This window comes from Geosmithia morbida (assembly GCF_012550715.1).
Source record: "Geosmithia morbida isolate 1262 chromosome Unknown scaffold_19, whole genome shotgun sequence".
Taxonomy (NCBI): Eukaryota; Fungi; Ascomycota; class Sordariomycetes; order Hypocreales; family Bionectriaceae; genus Geosmithia; species Geosmithia morbida.
The window spans coordinates 145,701-171,849 of NW_023336206.1; the positions used below are offsets into that span (position 1 = coordinate 145,701).

At 52.3% G+C, this 26,149-nt stretch overlaps 6 protein-coding genes across 6 annotated transcripts; 3 read left to right on the top strand and 3 right to left on the bottom strand.

Annotated features, from left to right (window-relative positions):
- Nucleotides 1-2,225: 2,225 nt before the first annotated feature.
- GMORB2_3555 (uncharacterized protein) lies at nucleotides 2,226-4,830 on the bottom strand (the record flags this gene model as incomplete). Its single annotated transcript, XM_035465531.1, has 6 exons — nucleotides 2,226-2,483; nucleotides 2,630-3,016; nucleotides 3,173-3,589; nucleotides 3,750-4,307; nucleotides 4,341-4,472; nucleotides 4,657-4,830. The coding sequence occupies 6 exons, from the start codon at nucleotides 4,828-4,830 to the stop codon at nucleotides 2,226-2,228; spliced, it is 1,926 nt and encodes a 641-aa protein (XP_035318519.1).
- Nucleotides 4,831-5,955: 1,125 nt separating this feature from the next.
- On the bottom strand, nucleotides 5,956-6,697 carry GMORB2_3556 (actin related protein 2/3 complex, subunit 4; the record flags this gene model as incomplete). Its single annotated transcript, XM_035465532.1, has 4 exons — nucleotides 5,956-6,000; nucleotides 6,082-6,207; nucleotides 6,288-6,614; nucleotides 6,695-6,697. Coding segments are annotated over 4 exons (501 nt in total), but the record flags the coding sequence as incomplete, so codon positions are not given.
- A 584-nt stretch (nucleotides 6,698-7,281) lies between these two features.
- On the top strand, nucleotides 7,282-9,086 carry GMORB2_3557 (ubiquitin carboxyl-terminal hydrolase 14; the record flags this gene model as incomplete). The annotated part of the gene is made up of 2 exons (XM_035465533.1): nucleotides 7,282-7,297; nucleotides 7,375-9,086. 2 exons carry the CDS (start codon nucleotides 7,282-7,284, stop codon nucleotides 9,084-9,086), a joined length of 1,728 nt encoding a protein of 575 aa, XP_035318521.1.
- A 461-nt stretch (nucleotides 9,087-9,547) lies between these two features.
- GMORB2_3558 (uncharacterized protein) lies at nucleotides 9,548-10,041 on the bottom strand (the record flags this gene model as incomplete). Its single annotated transcript, XM_035465534.1, has 2 exons — nucleotides 9,548-9,748; nucleotides 9,907-10,041. 2 exons carry the CDS (start codon nucleotides 10,039-10,041, stop codon nucleotides 9,548-9,550), a joined length of 336 nt encoding a protein of 111 aa, XP_035318522.1.
- Nucleotides 10,042-11,752: 1,711 nt separating this feature from the next.
- GMORB2_3559 (sedoheptulose-bisphosphatase) lies at nucleotides 11,753-13,174 on the top strand (the record flags this gene model as incomplete). The annotated part of the gene is made up of 4 exons (XM_035465535.1): nucleotides 11,753-11,863; nucleotides 12,302-12,537; nucleotides 12,800-13,027; nucleotides 13,099-13,174. The coding sequence occupies 4 exons, from the start codon at nucleotides 11,753-11,755 to the stop codon at nucleotides 13,172-13,174; spliced, it is 651 nt and encodes a 216-aa protein (XP_035318523.1).
- An 11,321-nt stretch (nucleotides 13,175-24,495) lies between these two features.
- GMORB2_3560 (uncharacterized protein) lies at nucleotides 24,496-25,846 on the top strand (the record flags this gene model as incomplete). Its single annotated transcript, XM_035465536.1, has 2 exons — nucleotides 24,496-24,577; nucleotides 25,773-25,846. The coding sequence occupies 2 exons, from the start codon at nucleotides 24,496-24,498 to the stop codon at nucleotides 25,844-25,846; spliced, it is 156 nt and encodes a 51-aa protein (XP_035318524.1).
- Nucleotides 25,847-26,149: the final 303 nt, after the last annotated feature.

Consider the following 26,149-nt stretch of genomic DNA (forward strand, 5'->3'; position numbering starts at 1 on the left):
CTCTAGGTAGAGATGTGATGCCATTCACTACTCACTACTTGAGTCATTACTAGCACCTGACCTGGACCTAGGACCTGATACTACGAGTACGAGTACAGGTACAGGTACAGGTACAGGTACGACGAGTACAGGTAGGGGTAGTGGCTGTTGCTGTTGCTGCTGGTATTGCACTGTATAACTGAATGGGTAGGAGCTGTACAGTATCAATGCCTCTGCACAATAAGAGTATACAATACCCTGTGCCTTCACACTGCGTTTCGTGATCTTGATCGATGCCCAACATTGTTTGCTACGCCGTACAAGCAACATAGTCGTATGCGTGAGTGCAGCTACCGATGCTTGATGATTAACGAGTATAGTCATACTGATGGTACTATTGACCAGGAAAGTCCTGACAATCACTGCTCTTATCATCACTGCCAGTACTAGCCTCTAGTGGCAATTTGCAGATTTAGTCTGCTCTGTCAAGAAGACTGCTGTTCAGACCGTCCATCATCTCCAAGCGACTCCAGCTAGCCTGACAGTTGCCATGGTAATATTCCGTCCCTGCTATAGCCCCATGATCCCTGTCAACTGCCGCTAAAACTTGTACATGATGATATAGTCTGTACTCCGTATTCTGTACAGTAATATCCGTAGACTCTACTCCGTACCTGTATGCCATTAGCATAATATACAATCTGTACAGATTATACACTAGTAACATCCGTAGACTTACCCATATATGGTTATGCAGTGGTAAAACTAGTAAATTATCAACTGCGGCAGTCCATGTCCTCCTACTTTTTTCTTTCTTTTATACGGTGATTCGCAACATAGTCCTAGGCTGTAATCTGATCCAATCCCGCTTCAACTCCGACGACGTCCGAGACAACCTACCTTGACAAGATACATATCATCATTACATATACGGAGGTCGCTACCAAAAGTAATTGCCTGACCCCCCTGTCATCAATGTGGGTACTATAACAAATTTACACCTATTTACTGTATATATCATACTTTTTCTTAGTCTTTTAGGGGTGACCTAAAAAAGTAGAGATGTCCTTAGTTCTTAGATTCGATAAGGACAGTTTCGGATCTCGTAGACGAAGAGCGTGATCTAATATATGTAAGACCTCTCTCTCGAAGCGTTTATCATTTCTAGAGAATCAACCGTTTATACTTTAACACGCGTAGTAGCGTGTATAAGAACACACCACTAACACGCTCACATGCATTAAAGGCAGGTAAGGTGTTGTGTAGTGTTAGGTTCTTATATTCTCATAAATAGAGCGATGGACTCGACTGTTTTATAGTCGAGTCCCGCTTACCTAAGCTATGTGTACATTTTCTATGATAGAATCTATACGGTCTAATTCTCCTTTTCTAGTTTAGCCTTTTCTTTGTCCTTATAGGGGGTCAGGCAATCACTTTTGGTAGCGACCTCCGTACAGACACACCCTGTAACGAGTATTCATTTGAATACATGTAGTGATAAAACAACGATACCCTGCAACACCATGCAGAAACAACATCAACGGCATCATGAAACTCTAGCATAAACGCAATGATTGTATTAATTGTTCTGCACTTTCCCTGCACGTTTTCTAATATATATATAATATATATATATATACATACAGATGTATACATCACACGATCAACACTCAACTTTCCTTTCCCGTCCTCCTCCCCCCCTCCCCCCCCCATTTTCCCGAATCCAAACCTCTTACATCCATCTCTGCACCATCCTGTCTATTGATACCCATGATCCCAATCTGATATTGTTTCCCCTCCCAATTTTCTTTGTCTGTTTTGTGTGTGTTCCGTGTCAAAGTAGCTCCAGACCAGGAGCAAGCAGCTGAGAAGTAAAAGTAAGGTAGAGAACAAGAAAAAAAGAAAAAGAGGAAAAGGGGAGAGAGAGAGAGAGAGAGAAATAGGAAAAAAGGGAAAAAAAAAAAATCAGGAAAGTAAACCAGAGGTAAAAAAAAAAAAGAATAGCAGTCCAATACTCCGTAGGGGTTCCATTTCATCAGAAAGACGCCTGATCCCGTAATGCAAACCAAAGAAAGACAACGAGCCGGGAAAGAAGAGCTTCAGAACGTACACACGCGCACCACCCCCCTGTTTAGCGGTGGCGTGTGTGTGTGTGTGTGTGTGAGTGAGTGTGTGTGTGTGTGTGCACCTTGAAGCCAATGTGTCAGTGTGCATGATGAACATCACCAACTCTGCCAGGTCAGAGATCAGATGACGTTGTTGTTGTTACTGGCCAGCGCACGCTGAAGGATACGCTCAACCGCACAGAATTCCGCATTCGCTGCCTGAGCGAGAGTCATGCGGTCAAATTTAACGCCCATGATGCTGACGTAGCCCACTTCGGCCCAAAAGAAGCCCCAGTGCATGTCTGTGTCGCTGGACCTCTCGACCATGCCATTCCTCTCCTGGACCGGTCGGTGCATCATGTCGCGGTACGTCTGCTCGCGGATAATGCAGATGTACCACTGTGCCTTGGTTAGAAGGAGGAAGTAGGGAACATGCAGAAGGACGAGGGAGGGATGGGAGAGAGCGATCAGTGAGCAAACACCCATACGAAGAAGGAGAAGAAGAACAAGGAGAACAGGGAGAACAAGAAGAAAAGGCAACACACCTCAATCACGTCCAGAGGAATCCCAGGCTTGGCCGCAAGACCATACTGGTGACGCCACCCGTGAGCAGAAAAGGGCTGACCGTAAAGGCAGACACCAGCCGAGTCAAGGTTGAGCAGCCAAGCGAGATCGTCCTTCATGAGCGGCGTGAAGCCAGGGCAGGACATGGCCGTGCCCGCGAGGCGATGGTGGAGCCGTGCGTTGAGGTAGACCGCGTCGTCACCGCGGCTGATGGACCTCAGCAACAGACGGCTCAGGTCACACGTGGCCTTGAAAAGGGCCCGCCGCTGGGAGATGGTTATCTTGTCGCTGAATGACCAGGGGAACTTCTTGAGAGTGCTGATAAGGCACTCGTACGGCCGCTGGGGGCATTCCTTGGAGAAGGGGGACTGGGTGGGAGGTCGGTCAGCTTTTGTGAACTACAGGGGGGGGGGAAACACGATGCTGTGTAGAAGGTAAGAAGAACAACAACGAAAGCCATCAAGAAAGTGAGAGGGAGAGAAAGAAAGGAGGGAAAATAAGGGGAAAAAAAGAAAAAAACTGACTCGGTGAGGAACTTTAACATGCTTGACGAGCATAATCATCTCCTCCTCGGAAATGAAACCCTTGAAGTTGTTCCACGGATACTGGCCATCGTGGGGTTTGAACTGAGGGGCAGCGCCATCCCAGACGACACCCGTAGCGAGCGGGAAGAGGTCGTGCATCAGACGCGCCTGGCTGGAGAGCTCGACGTCGACGTTCCTGTCTCCGAGACGGCCGGCACGACCGCTGTTGACGTGGAACACGTGCTTCTCCACGGCCTTCATGGCGTCCTCGAGCGTGCAGAACTCGACGTAGGCATCCATAGTCTTGCTCGTGATCCTCTCCATGATTATGTGGACCGGCTCGTCCACGTCGTTGAGCATCTTGGAGTTCCTGCCGAGGAAAGCAATGATCTCGGCACGACTGGTCGAGAAAGGGATCTATTTTTTTTTCCATTGGTTATTGTTATCGTTGTTGTTGTTGTTGTTATTGTTGTTGTTGTGTTGTCAGTTACATCCAAATTATGGGAGTTCCCAGTCAATGAGATGGATATAGGAGACGAGAAAGAGGGAGAAAAAAAAAGAAAAGGAAAACACTCACGTTGCGAATCCTGATGACACCGTGGTTGATTGTCTTGAACTGACGGCAGCTTTCGACAAAGGGAAAGTTATCCTGGTGCATGGCTACCTCAAAGGATGGGAGACCGGTGGGCGTTTCAAGCAGGCCCCTCAACTTGCTGGACATACTGGACACGGGAACCGGAACAGGAGTATGCTGCTGCTGCTGCATGACCGCCATGTTCTGGCCAGGATAGAAGGCATCCTGCCCGACTGAGGCCTGGGGCTCACGATGAACAAGGGGGAGGTCAAAGCTGAGAGGAGGAGGAGGGGGGACCTGCTGCTGAACCACGGCTGTCCGAGGGCCATAGCCGTAGGGCTCAGACATGCCGTGGGGGTTCGTAGGGGCTAGGACAGCTTGCATGTCCGTGTAAGGTTTACAGTGCCTCTGGGGCGCACTGCGTGACTGGGGCTCCGAGGCCTCATGGCCATCCAACTGCAAGACGGAGGCATAGGGGGCAGAGTAGGAGTAGCTGTGGCCCGGGCCAGGAGCGGGAATGGGAATATCTTGATGAGCCTGGTCGCTGTCTGGGTCACCGATCTAGGGTGCTACAGGAATGCTGCCATCGCTCACAGGGGTCACTTCAAGCTGTTGGTGGGACTTGTTGTCGTGGGCCGTTTCATGCATTTGGTAGAAGTTCTCCCCGTTGCCTAAGCCAGACGGGTAATGGTGGCCCGTGGGCTGGGTGGCATACTCCGTTCCGGACTAGTGAGAACAGTGTGTTAGTAGACGAGGTTTGCGTGATCAGATACATCAGAAAGAGAGAGAGAGGGGAGAGAGAGAGAGAGAGAAAGAGATGACAGAGAAAAAAAATAAGAGAAAAGAAAAGGAATCGTTTCACCTGAGAACCAGCGGAGCCGGTAGACGTAGAAAAGAAAGACGCATTGACGTACGAGCTTGCCGTCTCGCTACCAGGCATGGCCACGGGACTTTTCTCGCCTCTGCTGCCAGTCGAGGAAGCGTGAATGCTGTTGTGGCTCGAGTTGTAGCCAGCTCCGGTTTGATCTTTGAGAATCTTGACGAGCATCTGAGCCTGTAGCTCTGCGTAGGCCCCAGAATCCATGGTGGCAGAAGCTATTTGTATTCTGTAGATGATCAGATGATGGCTGGATTTCATTCAAAGTAGAAAAGAGAAGATAGAGAGAGAGAGAGAACGGAAAGAACAGGCCGATCGTGAGGATTCGAGAGCTCAGCGTGAGAAGTGACAACGGTTCACCGGGGAAGCCCACGTCGGCGCAGATCGAGATGATGCAACAGAAGGGAGAGGGGGGAATGAGATGAAGCAGAAGGAAACAAGAGTCTTCTTCGATACAGAGACGAATCGAGAATAAGAATCAGATGTAGGGGATGTGAAGGGGGGGAGGGGGGGTTAAATATGTTGGTGCCCAGCTCAGATTCGGGTTCGATGAGGAAGAAAAAATGAGAAGGGGGCTGAAGAAGAGAGAGGTTGGGCTTTATTGTTACGCGCCTGCCGTGGCCGGCTTCAGATTAGCAATTGAAGAGAGAGATGACTAGCTCCATATATCTATCCGAATGGTGGCTGTGAGAAACATGAAGCTGGGGCGCCTATATGTGATCATTGTAGGAGCCCAAACAGGTGGCAGCTGGCGGCAGCTGACAACGCACAATCGGTCCTCGTGATAATTCCACCCAGAGAAACAATGGAATACCATATTGAACAATAGAGCAGGCTTCCTTCCCAATCCCATTGTACCATACCCTTTTTGGAGATGAAATGGCCCACTGTCATGATCCGTTCAGAGCACATGTATATAACCGACGATAAACCCTTTCTCCAACGGACACCTTTTCAGCTCTCGCCCCATCGGTGAATGAAACCAGGGAATCGAACAATGGAAAGACCTAATGGCTTGTCGACTCATGAAATAGAAAAAAAAAGTTGCTTATATTGATTGTCATGTAACGTGTCGTTCTAAACCCCACACGTCTAGGAGTTTGTCCCTCCTACCGTCGGAGGAACGACCCCGGTTAAAAATCCTTTTCAAGTCCATTTCGAGCCCATCTCGAAATTCAGTTGGCCCCGTATCGACATGACTGCTATGCTCATTTTTGTTACTCGATTCTTGTCTAATCAAACTGGAACGGCCAAGGGTGTCAGCATTTTTTCCACGAGGTTGATCACTACTATCCCCTTTGCCAAGTCACAAAAAGGTAAACACCAACATACCGGTGTGAGGAAAGATTCGGCCACAAAACGTGCCCGTGCGTTCAGCTGAGGGTGACAAGAGGTCAGTACATATATGTTCCTTTTTCTCTCCCAGGACCAGGGCAGGATGGGTGTCGGAAAACTCACAAACAGCTTCATCTCGGAAATCTCCTTGTCCACCTCCTCCATGAACTGGATGATAAAGTCGACGAGCTTGTGCTTGAGCATCTCCTCGGTATGGAAGTTTGTTATTAGGAAGGAGATGTCATATCCCTGCAAAACAACATCAGCCACGAATACTCGACAAAACAACGGAGGCGGCAGCAGCAGAAGCGACAACTTGGAGCCCTCACCTTGATGGGCTTGCGACGCAGAATGAAGAAGGACTCGGCGCGTTGGGTCAGGAATCTGGTAAACTTGTGGACGAGAATGTGCTCAATCTCGTCGGCCTGCTTGATGTTGATGCTGATGCGGACCGAGTTGATGCTAGGCTCGATGAGCACGCGCTCGTTCTCGTTGCGGGCAATCGTCAGGGGCGTCAAGAGCACCTCGGGCGAGGACTGGGCCTCGATCTCGGGGACATTGTGACGCTCGGCCGTCTGCGAGGCAAAGTCGGATAGCGTCAGGGCGGCAGTCAGACTGCTTCGGACGCACTGGAGGTACGGGCGGAGGGATTGAGACTATATGTAGCCATCATCGGTCAGCGATCATGAATTCCAACGTGAATGGGGAACAAACGGCTTCTCCCTCCCTTCCTTACCATGATGGAAAGACAATTACTCTCTTGACCCCATGTATCCTTTGTTGTATGGTGGGGGGGTTTAGCCGAGTAAGGGCGAGGGAGTCGGATTAGGGGGGGGGGGGGGGGGGGGGGGGGGGGGGGGGGGGGGGGGGGGGGGGGGGGGGGGGGGGGGGGGGGGAAGGGACGTCGTCAGTCGGAGAGCTCCAGCAACCAGTACAGCCCAAGGACCTGACGTCTCTTGGTGGGGCTCTCGCCAATCCTGGGGAGGAGGGAGGGGAATCAATGAAGCCAGATTTATCACGTGACCAAGGTAATTACGCCACATATAGTAATGTGGCTGAAGCTCGGGGAAGGTCGTAGAACTGTGGCGTGGCTACCAATTCCTCCCCACATATGATAGGTACCCGCCGCTGTGACGCAGCCTAGCTGTCGCCTCTCCAACCGTGAATACCTACAGACACCGCTTCAACTGCATCCATTTCTTTTGCCCTTTCTTCCCTGCTGTGCAGGATATCTTCTTCCATCTTTGAGTTCTCTTACATTCCCTTGAAAATTCCACACAAGTCATACGTTTGTTATAGCAGACGACCCTTACAACCGACATCATGGCGTCAATACCAGGTGCGTTTACCCCGCCCTCCAAGGGTCCCCTCCCCAACTCAGGACACGCCTTCTGACTGTGTTGTGGCAATCATTAGTTGTCGTTAAGCACCAGGGGAAAAAGTACGATATCGAAGTCGACCCCAGTTCCACCGGCGAAGACTTCAAGCTTCAGGTCTTTAGCCTGACCAATGTCGAACCCGAACGCCAAAAGATCTTGATCAAGGGAGGCCAGCTCAAGGATGACGCCGACATGAGCAAGCTGGGCCTCAAGCCCCGCCAGGTCATCATGATGATGGGCTCTCCTGGAGGTGGTGGTAGCGAACTCGTCCGGCCCAAGGAGGCCGTTAAGTTCGTCGAGGACATGACCGAGGCCGAGCAGGCGCAGCAGGTTGGAGCCACGCCCGCGGGCCTCATGAACCTGGGCAACACGTGCTACCTCAACTCGACACTGCAGGTTCTGCGGTCGATCCCCGAACTCCAGAAAGCCCTTGAGAAGTACAGGTCGAGCTCGGCCGGCAGCAGCCTTTTGGGCAACGCCTCGCAGATGGACCTGGCTGCCCAGCTGTCTAGACTGTATAAGCAGATGGGCGAGACGCAAGACTCGTTCCCGCCCATGAACTTCCTCAGCGCGCTGCGCGTCGTCTTCCCACAGTTTGCCGAGAAGTCAAGGACCGGTGCCGGGTACGCGCAGCAGGATGCGGAGGAGGCGTGGTCGCAGATTGTGCAGCAGCTCAAACAAAAGGTCAAGGTCAAGGAGGCCGAGAATGCGCCCGAGGTATCCTTTATCGACAAGTACATGTCGGGCGAGTTCACGTCGGAGCTCGAGTGCGACGAGAAGGAAGCGCGCGACGCTGGTGAGAAGGCCGTCGTGTCCAGGGACCAGTTCTATAAGCTCAACTGTCACATTGACGGCCACACAAACCATCTCCGCGACGGCATTGAGGCTGCGCTGAGTGAGAAGCTAGAGAAGAAATCGGAGGTGCTGGGCCGCGACGCCGTCTACACCAAGAAGTCCAAGATCTCGCGCGCGCCCAAGTACCTGGCGGTGCACTTTGTGCGCTTCTTCTGGAAACGCGAGACGCAGAAGAAGGCCAAGATCATGCGCAAGGTAACGTTCCCGCACGAGCTCGACATTGTCGAGTTCTGCTCAGACGACCTGAAAAAGGCTCTGGTGCCGGTGCGTGATCGGGTGCGTGAGGTTCGCAAGGACGAGGAGGACATTGAGCGTACCCGCAAGAGGCGTAAGCTGTCGCACACGCGGGACCTGGGCGACATCGCCGGCGGCGAGGGCCTTCCCACAGAGTCGGAGACGAAGAAGAAGAAGGAGGACGAGGCCAGAAAGAAGGCCAGGGACGAGAAGGACAACAAGGACAAGACAGCGACGGCCGATGGCGACACACCCATGGGCGAGACGTACAAAACGGACGCCGAGATTGATGCGGAGCGCGACTCGGCCCTCCTCCAGGCCAAGAAGGAGCTCAACGCTCTCATCGACCCGGCGCTGCGCAAGGACGACGGCGCCAACCAGTCCGGACTGTACGAGCTGCGCGGCGTGGTGACGCACCAGGGCGGCAGCGCCGACTCGGGCCACTACACGGCCTACGTCAAGAAGCCGGGACACGTGGACCCAAAGACTGGCAAGCTGTCGAAGGAGGACGGGTCCTGGTGGTGGTTCAATGACGAGAAGGTGACGGAGGTTCCTGGGGATAAGATTGAAACGCTAGCTGGCGGAGGAGAGTCTCACTCTGCCCTCATTCTGCTGTACAAGGCTATTCCCCTCCCTTTGGCCGATGGTAGCATGGAGTAATTTTATCCGTCTTTTTTTTACTTCTACTTCTTCTACTTCTACTTTTTTTTCTTACTAGGAGATACGGATACAATGGTATAATGTAAGAAGAAGAAGAAAAGAGCAAGGGAAAAAAAAAGACAGGAATAAAGAAAAGCAAACATGATTTTTACGACATTAGGGAATGTGGACAACTCGGCGTTTTTGAAGAGAGCGCGGGGAAACAAGAAGGTGGCGACGTATAGAGAATAGCAGGGTGGCAGCAAATCCAGTAAAAATAAAACAAGCCATGTAATCATCCTTGGTTAAGAAGAAGAGGAAGAAGAAGAGGAGGAAGAAGAAGAAGAGGAAGAAGAAGAAGAAGAAGAAGAAGAAGAAGAAAAGAAGCTCCTTGACGTCTCGTGATGGGTATATGATGATACAAGAAATGGTACAGTAGGGTAATTGATGTAGACGGGGTGGTGTTCATGGCCAGGAGGAGATCACGACTTATCCGGATCGGCGGCCTTGGCCATGCTAGCCTCCCGTCTCCTCTCCCTGTCCGCCTCCCTCTCCCTCCTCCTCTCTTTAAAGAGGTCGACCTTGCGCTGCAGCATGTCCCTCTGTCCGACCAGACTGTTCCTCTGGTCTTGCAGAGCGGCAATCTGTTCTTCCGGAGTGGTTTCCCTGAATTGACGAATTTTCTAGAGAAAATCATGTATCAGTCTCTTTTATCTCTCTCTCTCTCTCTTCTTCTTCTTCTTCTTCTTCTTCTTCTTCTTCTTCTCTCTCTCTCTTTTATTTTCTTCTCTCCCTCAATATCTCCCCCTCTTAGATATCATGACGAATCCCTCAGACATACCTGCTCCTTTTGCTTATCCTGCTTGAGCTGCGCTCCCGTCAGGCTACCGACTATGACTATGGCGCCAAACGCTCCGGCCCAAATACCCGCCTTGACCTTTGTGGATCGAGACCAGGCCGCGATCGGCGGGGGCATATCGAGTTGAAGGGGGGGGGGGGGGGGGGGGGGCGGGGGGGGGGGGGGGGGGGGGGGGGGGGGGGGGGGGGGGGGGGGGGGGGGCGCGCGAGCCAGTGAGGATCAAGTTGTCTGCGTTCGGGTATAGAAGGAGGGGCTGGATGACAGAGGAGATGTCGGCACCCTGCAGCGTGCGACGCGGGTTGCTTGGAGAGAGCGGTGAAAGAGGTTCCCGGGTCGTCGGCGGAGTTTGTTTTGTTGTGGTGGTGATGTTTCTTTGCTGCTGTTGTTGTTACAGTTGTTGTTGCTGTCGTCGTCGAGAGCTTCCCAAGGTTCGTTGGATGGTCGATCCGGGGTCCGAAGTATTCTGACTAAGCATTCGAATTTGGGAAAGGGAAAATGCGGGCGGCGGGGCGAGCGGGGGAGAATGAGACTCTTCCATCTTGGGTGAAGATGTCATTTCTCGGTCAGAAGGTGAGAACGAGAGAAAGAAATATGATGAGATGTGTTTTTGTGCGATTGCTGGCATCTTTCTGTCATATATACTCGTCCACATCCTCCATCACATGGTGTCTTTGCACTCATGGTTGTCGAACGGACTACTACAAGTAATATTAGCATATTAGTACTCATGTTGGAAGGAGCCATGGGCCATCAGGGCCCGAAGCTTCACGTACGTGGGGAAGGACGAGCCTGGCCGATGTACGATGTAATCTGTAGTCGTCATAGTCATCGGCTCTTGCAACGTAAAGTGTGTGTGACGCTGCCTAGGGGCCTGCTTTTTAGGCGCCAGAGGCGATAAGGCTCTAGCGCCCCTCTCCCCTCTCCCGAGAAGGTAATGTGTTACTCAGAAATCATATTATATATTGGTACCTCCCGAGCGGCATATATTATATGCTCGCCCCTCCTCCTCCTCCTCATCCCCCTCCTTTTCAGTACTACCTACTACCTATAGGAGCTAGTATAGCTAAGCTGTATAAGGTATAGGAAACTAGTCGTGAAGATAAGACTTGAAAAAAGGTTACTTCATCTCTGTCATGGAGAAAAACATCACGTAGAACTCGACCATCAAAAGTGTGTCGACTCCGGCAAAGGTCGCAAAAGATCATAGCAACATGACATCATCACCTAACACACAAACCCACCTTTGGGTGAATATGTGTTTGTAGTGTCATTCGTCGTAGTCGACTTCGGCACCGTTCTGGTCAGATTCGACAGGGACATAATACAATCTCTACATGTTACGGAGTACTTCAGACCGACGACGTCGAGGGGGGGGGAAACGGAGAAAGAAAGAAAGAAAAAAAAGTATGACAAATAACTTCCTGACGCTCCTATAATGCCCCCCCCCCCCTTTCCAAGTTAGAACCTTAAAAACCATTCAATCAAGATACTTGGCTCTTTTCTTCGACTCCTCGGTCCCTGACGATACCTGACAATAGTGGAGGTATTCCAAAAGAGGGGATATTCCAAAAGTGGGTATGCCGACTTACTCAATATTTTCTACGGAGCACCCTGTTCCATCACCGTCAAGCTTTTAGCCCATGACCCATCCGTCTATCCGACCTTTCCGTACTGAACTTGGCCTTACCCTCCCCCGACTTAAGATCAGTTCAAGTCCTTCATCTTGAATACACGGCATCACCATCGTCGACACGCAACACCCAGACTTCTACCCGTCTAGCAGCTTTGATCTCATAGGAAACGGAGCATACACTGCTGCGCACATACAATGTCGACACCTCGCGTCTTCATCATCCGTCACGGTGAGACTGAATGGTCCCTCAACGGCCGTCATACCGGATCCTCGGACATTCCTCTCACTTCCAATGGCGAGAAGCGAGTGAGGGCCACAGGTCAAGCCTTGGTGGGAAATGACCGTCTCATAGTCCCTAATAAGCTGTCACACATGTAGGCTCTCTCTCTCTCTCTCTCTCTCACTCTCTCACTCTCTCACTCTCTCACACACTCTCTCACTCTCTCACTCTCTCACACACACTCTCTCTCACACNCACTCTCTCTCTCTCACTCTCTCACTCTCTCACTCTCTCACACACTCTCTCACTCTCTCACTCTCTCACACACACTCTCTCTCACACACACACTCTCTCTCACACACACACTCTCTCTCTCACTCTCTCATCCTCTCTCATTCTTTTCACACAGCCATCCGGCTATATCTTCTGTCTCTATCACATCTCACATGTCCCTCATTCTGATGACTGACGACATCCAACACAGTTACGTCTCCCCCCGTACCCGTGCCCAACGCACCTTTGAGCTCCTCAACCTGGGCATCAACCCGGCCGAGCTTCCCTGGTCACCTCACGGGGAGCTTCCCATCCCCCGCAGCGAGTTTCTGGGCTGCGGGTGCAAGATCGAAATCACAGAAGACGTTCGCGAGTGGGACTACGGAGACTACGAGGGTATCACGAGCCCCGAGATCCGCAAGATTCGCGCAGACCAAGGATACAAGGGTACCTGGGATATCTGGAAAGATGGATGTCCAGGAGGAGAGTAAGTTTCTTTTTCCTTTTTTTCTTCTCTTCATTTCATATATATGAGAATTGTCCGCTTTGAGGGTTTCTGAGTTTTCTCTCCCTCTCTCTCCCTCTCTCTCTCTCTCTCTCTCTCTCTCTCTATATATATATATATATATATATATATATATACTTCCTTCCCCCTTTCTTCCTATTTCTTCATACACGTTATTCGAAACATGCTATCTCTTTGGTAGTGATACCTGCTGCTCAGCATACTGACCTCGTCCCTCTCAAAGATCCCCCCAAGATGTCACAGACCGTCTAGACAGGCTGATCAACGACATTCGCCAAAAGTACCAGGCCCCCGTCATCGACAATCACAAGACTGAAGACGGCACCAACGGAGACGTCCTCATCGTCGCCCACGGGCACATCCTCCGTGCCCTGGCCACGAGGTGGGTCGGCAAGACGCTGCAGGATGGACCGGCCTTCTTGCTCGAGGCGGGCGGTGTTGGGACACTGAGGTGAGCTTCTTTCCTTCACCCTCCTTCGCCTCTCACCCTGTATACTGACTCCCCCCCCTCTCCGTCAACAGTTACGAGCACCACAAGATTGATGAACCAGCCATTCTCCTCGGTGGTTCATTCGTCGTAGACTCGGACAAGCCGTAATGATCGATTCCCGCTCCTCCTTCTCACAATATGAACTACCCTAAACTACTTTTTGTTTTTCAAACAATTTTTCCGTCTCTTCTTCTTTTCTGCGGCTGAAGATGGAGATGTCGTGTCTACTCTTTACAGGAAAGAAGACCCATCCCATACAGATTAGATCTAAGCTAAAAGATGAGTCAGGACTAAATAAATAAATTCACTACTGGGATGTACCGGTGCTATTCAGCTACGACTTCGATACAGATGAGAGAGAAAGGACTAGAAGAAGATGAAGTAACACACATAAACATGCAAATCTGTTTCTAAATATCCCAATCAAAGCAAAACATGTTTTACTACCCTGCAAGTCGCAACATTGTGGATATTTTGTTACCCTTTTTTTTTAAAAAAAAAAAAAGAAGAAAAAAGAAGAAAAAAGAAAGAAAAAAGAAAGAAAAAAGAAAGAAAAAAAACCCTTTGTCCCCTAATCATTTCTCCTTCTTTTCCTTAAAACCCCACAACCGGTATGGATGTCACTTCATATTTGTGCAAAGCAAGCATTCTATATCATTAAAACATGCAACAAATCCTGTTTTCACCTTGTCCTCCTCTTCCTTCTGTTTCTATTTTCTCTGTCTCTTAGTATTTACTAGGTACCTAGTACTCTCTGTCCATCAGTACCCTGCATTGACATCGTGGAGAAGGGTGTGCATCGGAGACAAAAAAAAAAGAAAAGAAAGGGGAACGAAGCAAACCATGTGGTTGGAAGAAAAGAGAGATATGCCTACTACCTACCTCTTTCAGTTGTTTTCCTCAAGGGAAAAGCAAAAAAAAAGCAAAATATAGACATTGTTGGTGTCATCGGTAGCGCACACGAGGACACCTGACGTTGACGGTAGCTTGCATGCAGGATTAGAGCCAAGAGAGCACATCTCAGACGCTTACTCGCATGGCGCCTGCTCCGTAGACTGAGAGAAACGTGGCCGACTACGATACGTAGGAGCAATACAGCCATCCGTCGGGGACAGCTGCTCCCGTCACAACGTAAACCCTCCCCTCCCCCCCTTTCCTCTCTTCCTCCCTCCCTCCCTCCCTCCCTCCTCCCTCTCTCTCTCTCTCTGTGTGTGTGTGTGTATTACCCAGTCTCTCGTACGTATGTCTCCATCTCTCTCTGCCCCTTTCGCGCGGGTGTGCGTGTGCACTATCACCATCAAGCTTGCAACTGCCTTGCGTTTGTTGCCATCCCGCAGGTGGGGGAGCAGGGGTGTTGACATCCCCGAGAAGCGGAAAGGCTTCCCGGGATGCATGACGATATGCATGTACATACATATAGTGTATTGTAGCGCGGGTAATTGGGACGATTTAAATCAATGCTCAACCTTGCCTGGTTAATGGAAAGGAGATGAGGGAGGGGAGAACGGAAAGGAAATGCCTGGTCTGGCCTCCTCTCTCTTCTCCCCCAGCATGACATCAGCCTCTCTCGACCCCTCCCCAGCGGAGACAGGAAGGGCGCTGACCGGGATTGGTCCTGGACCATCAGTGTGCGTGTGCGTACTCGCATGTGGTTGTCCGTGTGTGGGCTGGGATCGTACCTGTCAGCCCACAAGCTCATATTCTACGGTGTGTTTTGATGTATATAATACAACCTGAGTGCTGGTGAGCGTATGGAGTATATGCTGGTCGGTGGCCAAAGCTGAGACGACCATGGGGCTGATCCTGCTCCTGCACAGGCGCCTCGGACCGTTGCTTGGATTCCGTCTCCAACCCCTGCTTGGTCCCCCCTCAAGGTAACCTATCACACGACGCCCTCCTATGATTTGGCCTAGAACAAACAAGCTGCGGACTCGAGTACTCGTACCGAATACTGCGACCTATACGGAGTACTCGTAGTCGTAAGTAATAGTAATACCGCATTGTACAGTGTCAGCCCAGTGGTATCATCAGAGTGATGCGATGCTGAGGCACTGATACTGCATGCACCCGCCCCCCTTTCATCCCTCCCGCTCTGTCCACGATCGAGGATCCGCCCTCCGCTTCAATTTCTCGGTACCCGGGAGCTGCTCCGTATCTCGCCCTGCTCCCCATGGCTGCTCAGGAAAGGCAGCGCGGCGATGCGGATCCCGCCAATATAAGCATTGCCCGGACACGGCCGCTTCTTGGCGGCAGCCGCCGCCAGCAGACCCGTGCACGCGGTCGACGAGACATGGGGAGGGGAGAGTGACCCATCAAGCATAAACCAGACATGCTGTACCGTTGATGCTTCCCCCCCGATGTGCTCGAGTGCTCTCGGATGATGCGGTCCGATGAGTTGCTGCCGTATCAAAGGCATCGAGCCCCCCCAACAGCAAAGCAACATGCCGAACTTGGCCAGGCGACGTGCCCCCATCGTCACATCATCGCGCTAGGGTTGTGTTGTGCTGCTGCGCAGACAATCATCATATCTGTACTGTTCCCTCTGTTAGATCTACTCCGTATGACATGGGTTCTGTAGAGTATATCACGTCGTATGTGTATACAACAGACCAAGGAGCGATGGGACATCACTTCCATCACTCCCGTACAAGTGAGCAAATGCGAGGCACGCCAAGAATGGAAAGAGAAACGAAAAAAACGAGAGACAAGGGGGCGCCGGGGGGGGGGGGGGGGGGGGAGGGGTCAATCAGTGTTAGCATATTCCGTAATACTGCGCACTCATTTCCAGTTGGCCACAATAAATCAGCGCATAGGCGCATTCACCTGCATCGACTTGGTAAGTGGTGAGTGGTGACATATGGCTGTTTGCTTGTATGCCGTATGTATGCTCATGCTCGATTGCTCGTACATAGCAGTATAGTATTTTCCGCTCACCGCTGCTTCGTCGACGTGGGTTGCCGTGGGCGTAGGTTGCTGCAGGTGATGCTGCTTGTACGACAGACGACTGGCACAGAGGGAGTCTTGACCTAGGCTGTGCAGCTTGTACTCATACAGCACAGCTACTCATACGACACAGCATTGCATGTCCTGCCTTTCATCTTTATTAGCTCATCGATAAGTCGGACCTGGGTTGCTTCTGTGTGCCATGCCTTGGCCCATATCCTTGCGGGCTGCTCGTACTAGTAGTGAACCATGCAGTGCCGAGCCGTCCCTGCACACCACATAGTGCGGGCCTTGGATTCGTCCGAGTGCTACGGCGTTATTACCATGTACGACGACGTAGTATATGTAGCAGTACTCGTAGCAGCAGTGTAGCACTCTCGCCCCGCCCCCTCCCATCTGCTTTTGGTGTGCACTTTGGAGGGGGACCAGCATGACATGAGATGCGCGTGAGCCAGGATTGAAGTGTGTTTTTTGGGAAAGACACTCAGTCGGGCAGCCGCTCTTGGGGCCCAACCATCACTGCCTGTGACTTCACAGCGCTATACCTGCCCACTCGTAGAGGCCGAGAGTCTATGCGAGGCGCCGGCCTTCTACCCGTCAAGGCGACTCTCGCCGTTGCACTCCGATTTTTAATTATCCTGGTTCGGCCTCGGCCCTTGGGCTCTAACCCATGAGGCCGTTTCGCCGCGCGGGGCTTGCCGCTAGAACCAGCATCTGGATCTCGCCTAGGGAATGTCGCTACTCGTATACGGGTCATGTCGGGCGTCTGGCCGTAGTCCGGTAGGGGGAAAAAAAGGAGAAAAGAAAAAAAGAAAAAAGGCGTCGTTGAAGTCGTGTTTGTCAATACGGACAAGTAATATCGCCTGCAGCGTATAGCAAGCCTCGCGGCCACCGCCAGACGGCCCCTGTCCGACCTGCATCGACCACATCAGCTTATGCATCTCCGTGCATGCAGACGAGGTCCCGTGGTTGCTGCATATAGCGCTGCCGTTGGTCTCGAGAGTCAAACACTCATTCCCCGCGTCATAATTGCTGGCCACCTTCTCTTGCTGCTTGTACTCGTATGTGAGTCGGGGACTGAGTCAACCGCTGTTGACAGCCGAAGAAGATGTCATATTGCCAAGCCGTGCGGTGCATAGGCTGCGACTTGGGCACCCGACCAGTCACCGTCACAATAACGGCTTGGTTAAGGCAGTAACACGCCACCTTATGGTCGTACTCCGTACACCGGGTCCGTCTTGGTCTATTTTTTGAGGAGGGGGCGTGGGTGAGAGTCCCAGCGGGGTCGGCTAGTGGGGTTGACGTTGCCACACATGTCAATCAATGGTGAATAATTCGGCGCACCTTGTTGTTAGGTCCAGCAGGGCTGGTAAAGGTCCGCGCTGGAATTACGGGTCTTTGCATGAACATAGAGAGAGATACGGAGCACTTACAGAGAGGCTTACAGAGAGAAAGAAACACACGCCCCTGGCCCGGTCGCTAGTTGTGACCTAGTAGCACTAACGGCGGCGTTTGGTGTGAATTTGTATATTCGCACTGTCCAAACCTAGTGCGAGCTGAAGCCTCCGTCAAGTGATATTCCGTGCTGCTAAGGAAAGAGGAGCGAATGACGTGCAGTAGGCGGGACGGTGCGAGCGCTATGCCCCCTACTCCACAGTGCAAATTACTCGTGCAGCGCGAAATTGCGGCGACCAGACCATGCCTGGACAGTGGTTGAGTGGTATTCCAGGGCTCAGGCATCCGAGCGGGAAGGCGGGAAGCAGTTCGTCTTAGCGGTGTGGATTTCCCAATTTCGGCTGTTGCACATGGCCTCTCGGTGAGTGTGTCCGCCGTATCTTTGATGCTCACGCAAAGGGAGAAAGGGAGACCGAGGGTACAGTTGTGGTGGGGGGGGGGGGGGGGGGGGGGGGGGGGGGGGGGGGGTTGTCGTAATGCAATGTGAACCAACGAGAGAAACACACACGCACACACACACACAAGGGACAGGGCGATGCCCTCCCCCAAGGCCAACACCCACCAGATGTGGGAGGGATGTCAAGGCTGGCTGGTCCTTGAAAGTTGCTGATGCCTGCCACTTCTGCTGCTGACTGTCCCACCTCATCTGAGACCGAGGGATCTGTCGGCGTGGGGTATGTGTCCTCTGCAACGCAGAGAAAAAGAGGCGAGAAAACGAGAGAAAAGGAAGCATCGGTGAGGTATCGGATCCAATACATGTTGCCACGCGTATTCCTTACTCTGCAATAATGCGTAGCTTGACCAAGGGACAAGACGAGAGGGGATAGACTGGGTCCATGGGTCATGGCACACGGGAACCATGCAGGTTGCATGGATTGCGCGCATGAGATTTTGTTCACGTGATCGAATCCAGACGCATGCGATTGGCGGACCGGGCCATGTATCCCAGTATCAGCCAATCATAAGTGCTCAACTGAATACCCAGATCGTGGGAGGGTGTCACTCCAGAGACTCGGGTTCCAGGTAGCGTGCTGTCGCCCACGAATGGGAAGCATGCCAGGTCTAAATAAGCAAAGTGTCGGTGTGCAATATTGCAACCCTACTCCGTATTCGTACGGCCATCTCGTAGAGCTTGCAAGGGAGTAGAGGGTGGACGAGGGAGAAGCGGGTTTATGCTGATGGTGCGGTAGGGGAATTACCCCGTAGCGCCGCACAATGACGGGGAGACGGCGTAATCGGTGGGGAGTTGGTGTTGGAAGAAAGGTTTGCCGACATCCCAGCAGATGGCCTATTTGCACTCGTGCGGGTATGTCGCACGTGCGAACCAGGTATGAAGCAATCAGAAGGTGTCGTGACCTAGGTGATGAGAGCAGACGGGGGAGGGGGCGCCTCTGGAGAGCGGCATACTTGTCCTGGTGAGTCAAGTTTGAGGTGGCAGACAGGATATACCAACATGCCGTCAAGGTTGTTGGATTGATCACTAACCTGAAATCATGCGCTGTAATCCTAGATGGGACTTTTTAGTTACTTTCCGACCCCTCGAAGATAGGATATCGCAGTGAGAACAACAGGTATGAGAATACCCATGGCAATACAGTAGCATCCGATTTTCAACTTGACTTGTTTGAACCAGACTCAGGAGTAGTGACGTCGCATCTGCCCCCGCCCCTGCCCCGTGTGACAGTGATTCCTTACCAGTGGCTCTTGCCAGCCAAGTTCATTTTTTTTCCTTCGTCCGAGAGGAGGCAGGTGCAATGGGTCTACAGGTGTCTAGAGAGGCAACAGCACCGCTCGTGCCTTGCTGTAGTATTCAGCTCTGTCCTTCTAAGCATACCCCTCCGATTCCATCAGATTCCATCTCTGGAGATCTCCATCTGTGCTGTTATGAATACCCCAGTTCTGCCTGATGTGCCAGTCCACCTTCAATTTCCAGGCTGCCGACAGCTAATACTGAATTTGCTCCTCCCGGCCATGGTTAACCTGAGTTTACCAGGCTGTTCTACTAGGACATACCACCGACCTCGGATCCCATCGTATCCAGCCAAGTGAAAACGCCAGCATTGGGGGGTCTTATATGCTCAAACAGTGCTGTTGTAGAGCTGTACGTCGCACGGGAGCTGTTGGGCTTCCTTCCCGAATACCGTATGCCGATCGTCCATGGCCCGTACGACGCAGTTGCCTAATCTCAGGATGCAGGGTTTCAAATTCAGTGCTACATGAAGACCTAACGAGTGCGCATCAACAGTTGTACAACAGGGTCGCTCCGCCGGGAAGCACTATCCGAACGCACCACGCTCAGTCAGATCAAGTCATGTTCCAGGATCAGCCCTCGAAGCTCTGCTCGCGTTTTGATGAAGATGTGGTGCGAGGGCTACTCATACGCCTTCTGCGGTGGCTGCACCACCTCGTTGCGGAACCCTGTGATGGAGCTTGGAGAGCACAGAAGTTACGAGGACAAACCGATACTAAGAGAGCAGAGCCAATACAATTCTCTATGCATCATATACCGACGTTACACTAGATGTCGGGTGCTAACAACATGACGGGTCCCCGTGGATGACATACGGTTCACGACGTATGTTTGGCCGCAACTCGAAAGGCTTTTTGCGAATCACGCGTGTCCTTGGATCAATTCAAAAGCCCTGAAAAAACTCGCGGGTCTGTGTGGCAGTGGCAAACTCGCGGTTCCGGTCGATGATTGGTCCTGCAGCAATGCCCAAGGATAACCGGTCGCGCCATACAGCGGCCAAGCGTTGTGCGTTTCCAGTCAATCGGGAGCACACTCCACTGCATGGATCTTTCCCCGACGCGCGATCCGCCGCCAACCGCGCGAGGGGAGTGTGATTTCTCCCTAACACGTCACATGTGGTTATGAATCACCAACAACAGTGTTGGCTGTAAGGTTGAGGTGGCTCGAAGTCCTGTCGGGGTCTACAAGAACAGGTAAGTCAACCTCCCTCTTATGCCCCCGACGGTATTGAGGCGCGAATTTGCTTTTAACTCGGGCAAGGCAAGTTATTCACACACACAAACACAAATTCATCCCCAAACCGATAAAAGTGTGCGGTTCCACTTGTGTTGATTTTCCCCCTCTCTGTGGCTCGTGCCTGAATCTAGCACTGACTTGGGCAAGCGACAGAACACAACTAACCAATGAGCACGGGTAGGAGGCGCCTGGAAGAAGTCGCTAACCAGGGATCCATTATTTCTACCTCGCCCTGGACAGAGAGACGAATTCGTGGAGGGGCGGCGTGCGACTATTCATTTTGGCTGAATATAAACTGCGATGCCAGAGGCTGATTGTGGTGATTCTTTACTCGCACAATGGGCTACCCTTTTACGAGAATGATTGATACTACTGCTAACATACGATATTGGAAGGCTTGCGTTGGTGATAGCCGCACTTTTCGTTGGTCAACGACCGCTCTTTCTTTCCCGCCAGACCGAGACCCACACTGTCCGAGAACAGTGGCCGAGCGTATTTCCACTGATGAGCATCTGATATAAACTATTACTCGTATGAGGATTGTGGCGCGTCTTTTGGAGAGACCTCTCAACCTGGGTTGGGAAGTTGGTTGGGAATGATTGTCGTGTTCGAGGTAAGCTGTGGCCCTGTCACAACATGCAATCCGGAGGTCATGCTCTTTGTATTGCAGTACATTGTCACGTATGCATCGAAAGCATCCAAGCTTGCCCGCATGTAGTATTACAGAGTAATGATATTCATGGAATCAGCTCGACCAACGAGAAAAATCTAACCTGTTTCGGTAGATCTTGAACAAGGCACATGGCAGAGACTTCACAGGGAGCTGGAAAGTGTCTTGGCTGCAAAGAAGTTCATCATTCAATTGGCAGCTTTGATCCGTTGTGGAAACATTACATCATTCCACCAACGGTGACTGACAGAAGAGAGTGACCGTGTGACCAGCGGCTGCTGCATTGTGCGGTACGGGACGCCCGACATGATGCCTGCCTGCTAGATACCCGAACGCCCTGAAATGCAGGCCATCCATCCCAGCCAGTCGCGGAAAGGTGAGGGGTAGGGGCGGGCGCAAAACATACGACCGGTCGCCAGGCTGTGACGTGCCGCTTCCATTTTACCAACAGGGGGAGAGAAGGCAAAAAATAAGTAAAATTACGTCGTATCCAACGGGTTCCGAAACAGCGTACCAGTCGCCTCGTAACGCCCCCCTCCCGAGCTTCTGAATACGGGAAGTCCTTGGGTGCTGGTGGTGCATATACCTACGAGCATCGAGTATGGAGTATCACGGAGCAGAGAGTACGGAGTACAGCAAACAAAACTTTCCGCCATCCTTACTTGTGCTAAATCTGGCCCCGTCTCTCGGAAAGGCCATGTTCTCATGGCTTAGAGCCGGGGGGGGGGCAATCCAATCGGCAGGATCCACCCTCTCCATTCATGGCCATGGCCCATCCCCAGTCACACCAATGAAAAGGTCGACACTGCTGCCGACAGGCTTCTGGCAGGGTTCCAACATTCGAAGACTGGTCATTTAATGCGGCCCTAGGCCACGACCCCTGCCAGAGAGACCGGGCGGTGAGGGCGCATGACGGGCCGGACCCAGTGACAAACGAGCATCAGGGGTACCCCTCCTCCATTCTCTTACTGACAAACTCAGGTATACTACGAGTACGGGAGCATGGACCGAGTATTACGACGTACAACTACGTACATACGACACATTGCTCTAGTACGGAGCGAGCAGACACACCACACACTCCTTGTCACTACTCTGAGCGTATTTCAGGTTGAAAAAAAAAGGGGGGGGGGGAAGCAAGGGCACAAAGAGAGTGGCCATTAGCGAGGCGCGATGGCGCTTTGCTCATGGCGGTGGTAGGGGCAATCCGACGACAATTGGGAATGAACTGCCATTCCCAAATACGTATGTGTGCCCGTCCTCGCACACAATACGATGTACGGGTGCTTTCATACTCGTCATACTGAGTAGCCAGACGAGCGGTCCCAAGCCAACCACGATGGGCTTAGAAAGGTTAGCCAACAGTTGGTTAGCTCTGCACACACGGTGGGCGGGGAGGGATCTTACAATCTTGGTGCGTGCTGTCCCAGCATCCCAAGTGCCCCCCGGCTTGAGATTTCTGGCGTGGCCATGTGAAGTGTGCGGTATACACAGGACCTATGCACAAACAGGAAAGTTGACAGTGGCCTTGGGGTATGTGCTAGTGCTGGCCTAATGTCGATGTTGGCAAGGAAGGGGAGGGACCCTTGGCTATGATGGAAAGCCTTGGCACTGGAGTTGTGTGCGTGTCTGTGGGCAAGATATCTTGTGCGCGCATGATGCGTGTCGGGATAGATCAACAAGGTCTGGTGATTGGATCCAGGATTGCAAACACTTTCCCCGGCCCAGCCCAATGTCACTGCATGATGAGCATGAGCAGTCAATTTTCACATCAAACCATCTCATCCGTCCCGATTTCCTCTTTCTCCTCTCTCTTTTCCTTCCTTCTCCCTTCTGCCACCCTCATCTTGCCGATTGTCCGGTGACCAGCGTCGCGTAGTCCTTGGCCTCTGCTGGGCTACGACAGCAAACTGCTTTTATTTTATTTTTCCCTTATTTTTTTTTGTCTCACCCGGGCTGGGATCTGGGCGCCAGATTGACATACGTCAGCGGACCGGGTCTGTCGTGTCCAGGTTCCAAGAGATGTTGCGTCCCGATCCTTCGCGTGTCTGCACATATTGTACTCTGTACAGGCATAGCACTTGTGAAAGAGACAGACACGGCCCTGCTACAGTGCCGAGAGCATATCGACCGGCAATTATATTATTCGACGGCGACCCAAACATTATACGTGGCACTAGGCTTCCGACCCCCCTTGCCCCGCCAGCAGATTTGACACGATCACTCTGGAGGAAATATCGTGAGTGACTGCGGCCCGCACGCTCGCCGATTTCGGGTGTAACACACGAGAGGCAATATTTGAGAGGCTAAAACGCTGCTGTAAGGTAACCACGTCCTTGCGTCCGCATGCGACTCCTCCCTTCCTCGCTCACGGCAAGGATTGCTATCTCTTCTGGCTGGCTGGTCACTGACATGATATCATCAGAGAGGTGGCGGTTTCGGGACGGAAAGGTCTCTGTACTATTCATGATATTACAGGGTGCGACCAGAACGACGTATCAGCTTTTGGACGAGAAACCATCGGGCACCAGCGACAACCGTAATTCTCATCTACGGAGTACGGAGTAGGCATGCTATTATTTTCTGCTAGGGTCCGGGATCTGGGATCTGGGATTGATTGACCCACTGTCACGCACACGCCTCGTGCATCCTGCGGCCACGTCTGCAACCCAACCGCTCTGGCACCGCACCGCACTGCACCGTGGCCGGTCGGGACTAAGCGCCATCTGCAACTTCGCACCGTCCCCATCGTAGGCTATCCATCCTAGGCCATCCATCCTAGCGCTGGTAGTAAGCCTTGTCCAAGGTTGCCCCCCCTCCCCCTCAAGGCCTGCGAGGGCCGGTCTGCTTTTATTATTTTTTTTGTTGTTATTATTATTATTATTTTTTTTTTCAGAATTTTTTTTCAGAATTTTTTTTTTCAGAATTTTTTTTTTTTGACCCGGAGCCCCAGACGGAGGTTTGGAGCTTGTGTGACTGGTTATTGGCGGTGACTCGTGTGGCTCAGTCTGCATACTGCTCCCCACTCCCAGCTGGTGGCGTTGACGCACTGTGGAGAGTAGAACCGCGGGACTGCGTTGTACATCTAGCAATCGTCACCTGTCCACACACCTTCTCCCCTTACCCCCCTTGGGCCCCCCCTTGCACTCGTCGACTCTCGAAGTACCTTGGCTGGGTAATACGGAGCACATCTATGCTTGACTCAGCTGTCCAGGTACGTTGCCAATACGCGCCTTTCCATCCAGACACACCCCCCCTTTGGCCACCACCACCCGCCCCCCCTTTCTCTCACACCCCACCCATCTCACCTTCTCCCTGGGCGCGTGCCGTCCAGTCTGTCAATCAGCTTGGGAGGTGTGCAGTTAAGCGTCCGCCATGGCCGCAGTCGCACCCTCGCTCTCCGGCCCCAGCGGCTTAGCGGCACAGCAGAGAGAGCAAGCCAACAAGCAGAAGCCCTGTACCGAGCACTGGCAAGCACCAGCGGCGGAGTGCTCCTAGTGACAGAGGGCGAGGGCGGGAGAGGGCGGGAGAGAGCGGGAGAAGGCGAGAGAGGGCGAGAGAGAGAGAGAGAGAAAGGATGAGAGGGTAGGCCGACCCCCGACGTCAGTGAGGTGGGCACCCGGTAAAATGTGGCTAGACCTGACTGAGCCAATCTACTGAGCCAGGCCTGCCTTTCTCGGCCCTTGGCTCTTGTCCTCGATCTCTTTTTTTGGTCCCCGGCGCACGCTCTCACACCTCGACTGACACGGCCGCAGACGACGCCCTTTTTCCCCCCTTCACACAATCCTCGTCCGCCCTCCTCCTCCTCCACCACCCTTACATCGCGTCTCACCAGCTTCTGTGCCGTCCGATCTGGAAGGGACGAGAGGATCTTTGGAATAAGCTGGACTTGTCCGGAGGTTACTGTACCCAGGTGCAACCGGACCCGGGCTCTTCGGTCTGGGAACTGACCAACATCCACGACGCCGACGCTTGCTCCTCACTCTCTCTACTCCTCCCACTCCGCCTTGCTGTGTGTGTGATTTGGTGCCCCTCCACGGCCAGAGAGGGAAGCAGACATATATTTTATTATAATTTTTTATTATAATTTTTTTTAATCTGCTCTCTCTCTCTCTCTCTCTTCTTTTCTTTTCATTTTTTTTTTTCATTAACTTTTCTTTGCCGACTTCATCTCCGTCGCACGCCGTCTGATCCACATTGGGAGACTCTGATCAAATTATCTTTGGTATGTGCATGGCAACTTTCTTATTTACTTTTTTTTCCCTCCCGTGCCTATCCTATGTGTTTATTGCCCATTCCTCCCATTTTCCGCTGCCTTTCCCATCTGCGCACCGCCATCCGTCATCTCCCTCCAAACTCAACTCCACCCTCGAGCCGTTGGCAACTGCGAGGCTGCGCCGGTGGCTTCACAACGTCGTGGCGCGCCAGCAGAAGGCCAATCTATTCACCTGCACGAGCGTTTCACCGCACAGGTAGACCAGAAAGACGCTGCCAAGGGGCTTACCGATAGCCTGTCTGACGTGGCGGGGGCGAGAGTTGATCAGCCGAGGACGGGTAGGAGAGTAGGATGAGACTATGGCCGCTATCCCAGATATCTCTGCTCTGCAGCGAGAAGCTTGCCAGCCGACTTCGTTTGCTGGACTTGATACCAGTTGCCATCTTCGACACGTCCGTGCTGTTTGAGACTCGTGGCTCCAGTTATGGTTACGGCGCCGCCAAAACTTAAACCTCATCAGCTGCGTCTCTCTCCGCCTCCCTCTCAGCAGACTGGCGACGTATGGGCTGTACCCGCTCTTCTGGGCCCCATATTCCAGTCCCCCCGTAACCCGACGGGCATAGCATCATGTTTCCCGGGCGGGAGAGCCCAGTGGCTCCCGTCAGGGAGGCATGCACCCCGGGGATGGACCACCTACGGATCCACGGATCCGGATGACCGAGTCAATCCAGGCCTTCAGGTCTGAACCGTCCATGTCTTGCGTTCCAGTGCAGATTGCAGATTCGGGAAGAGGTCTAAAACAACACGTCTTCA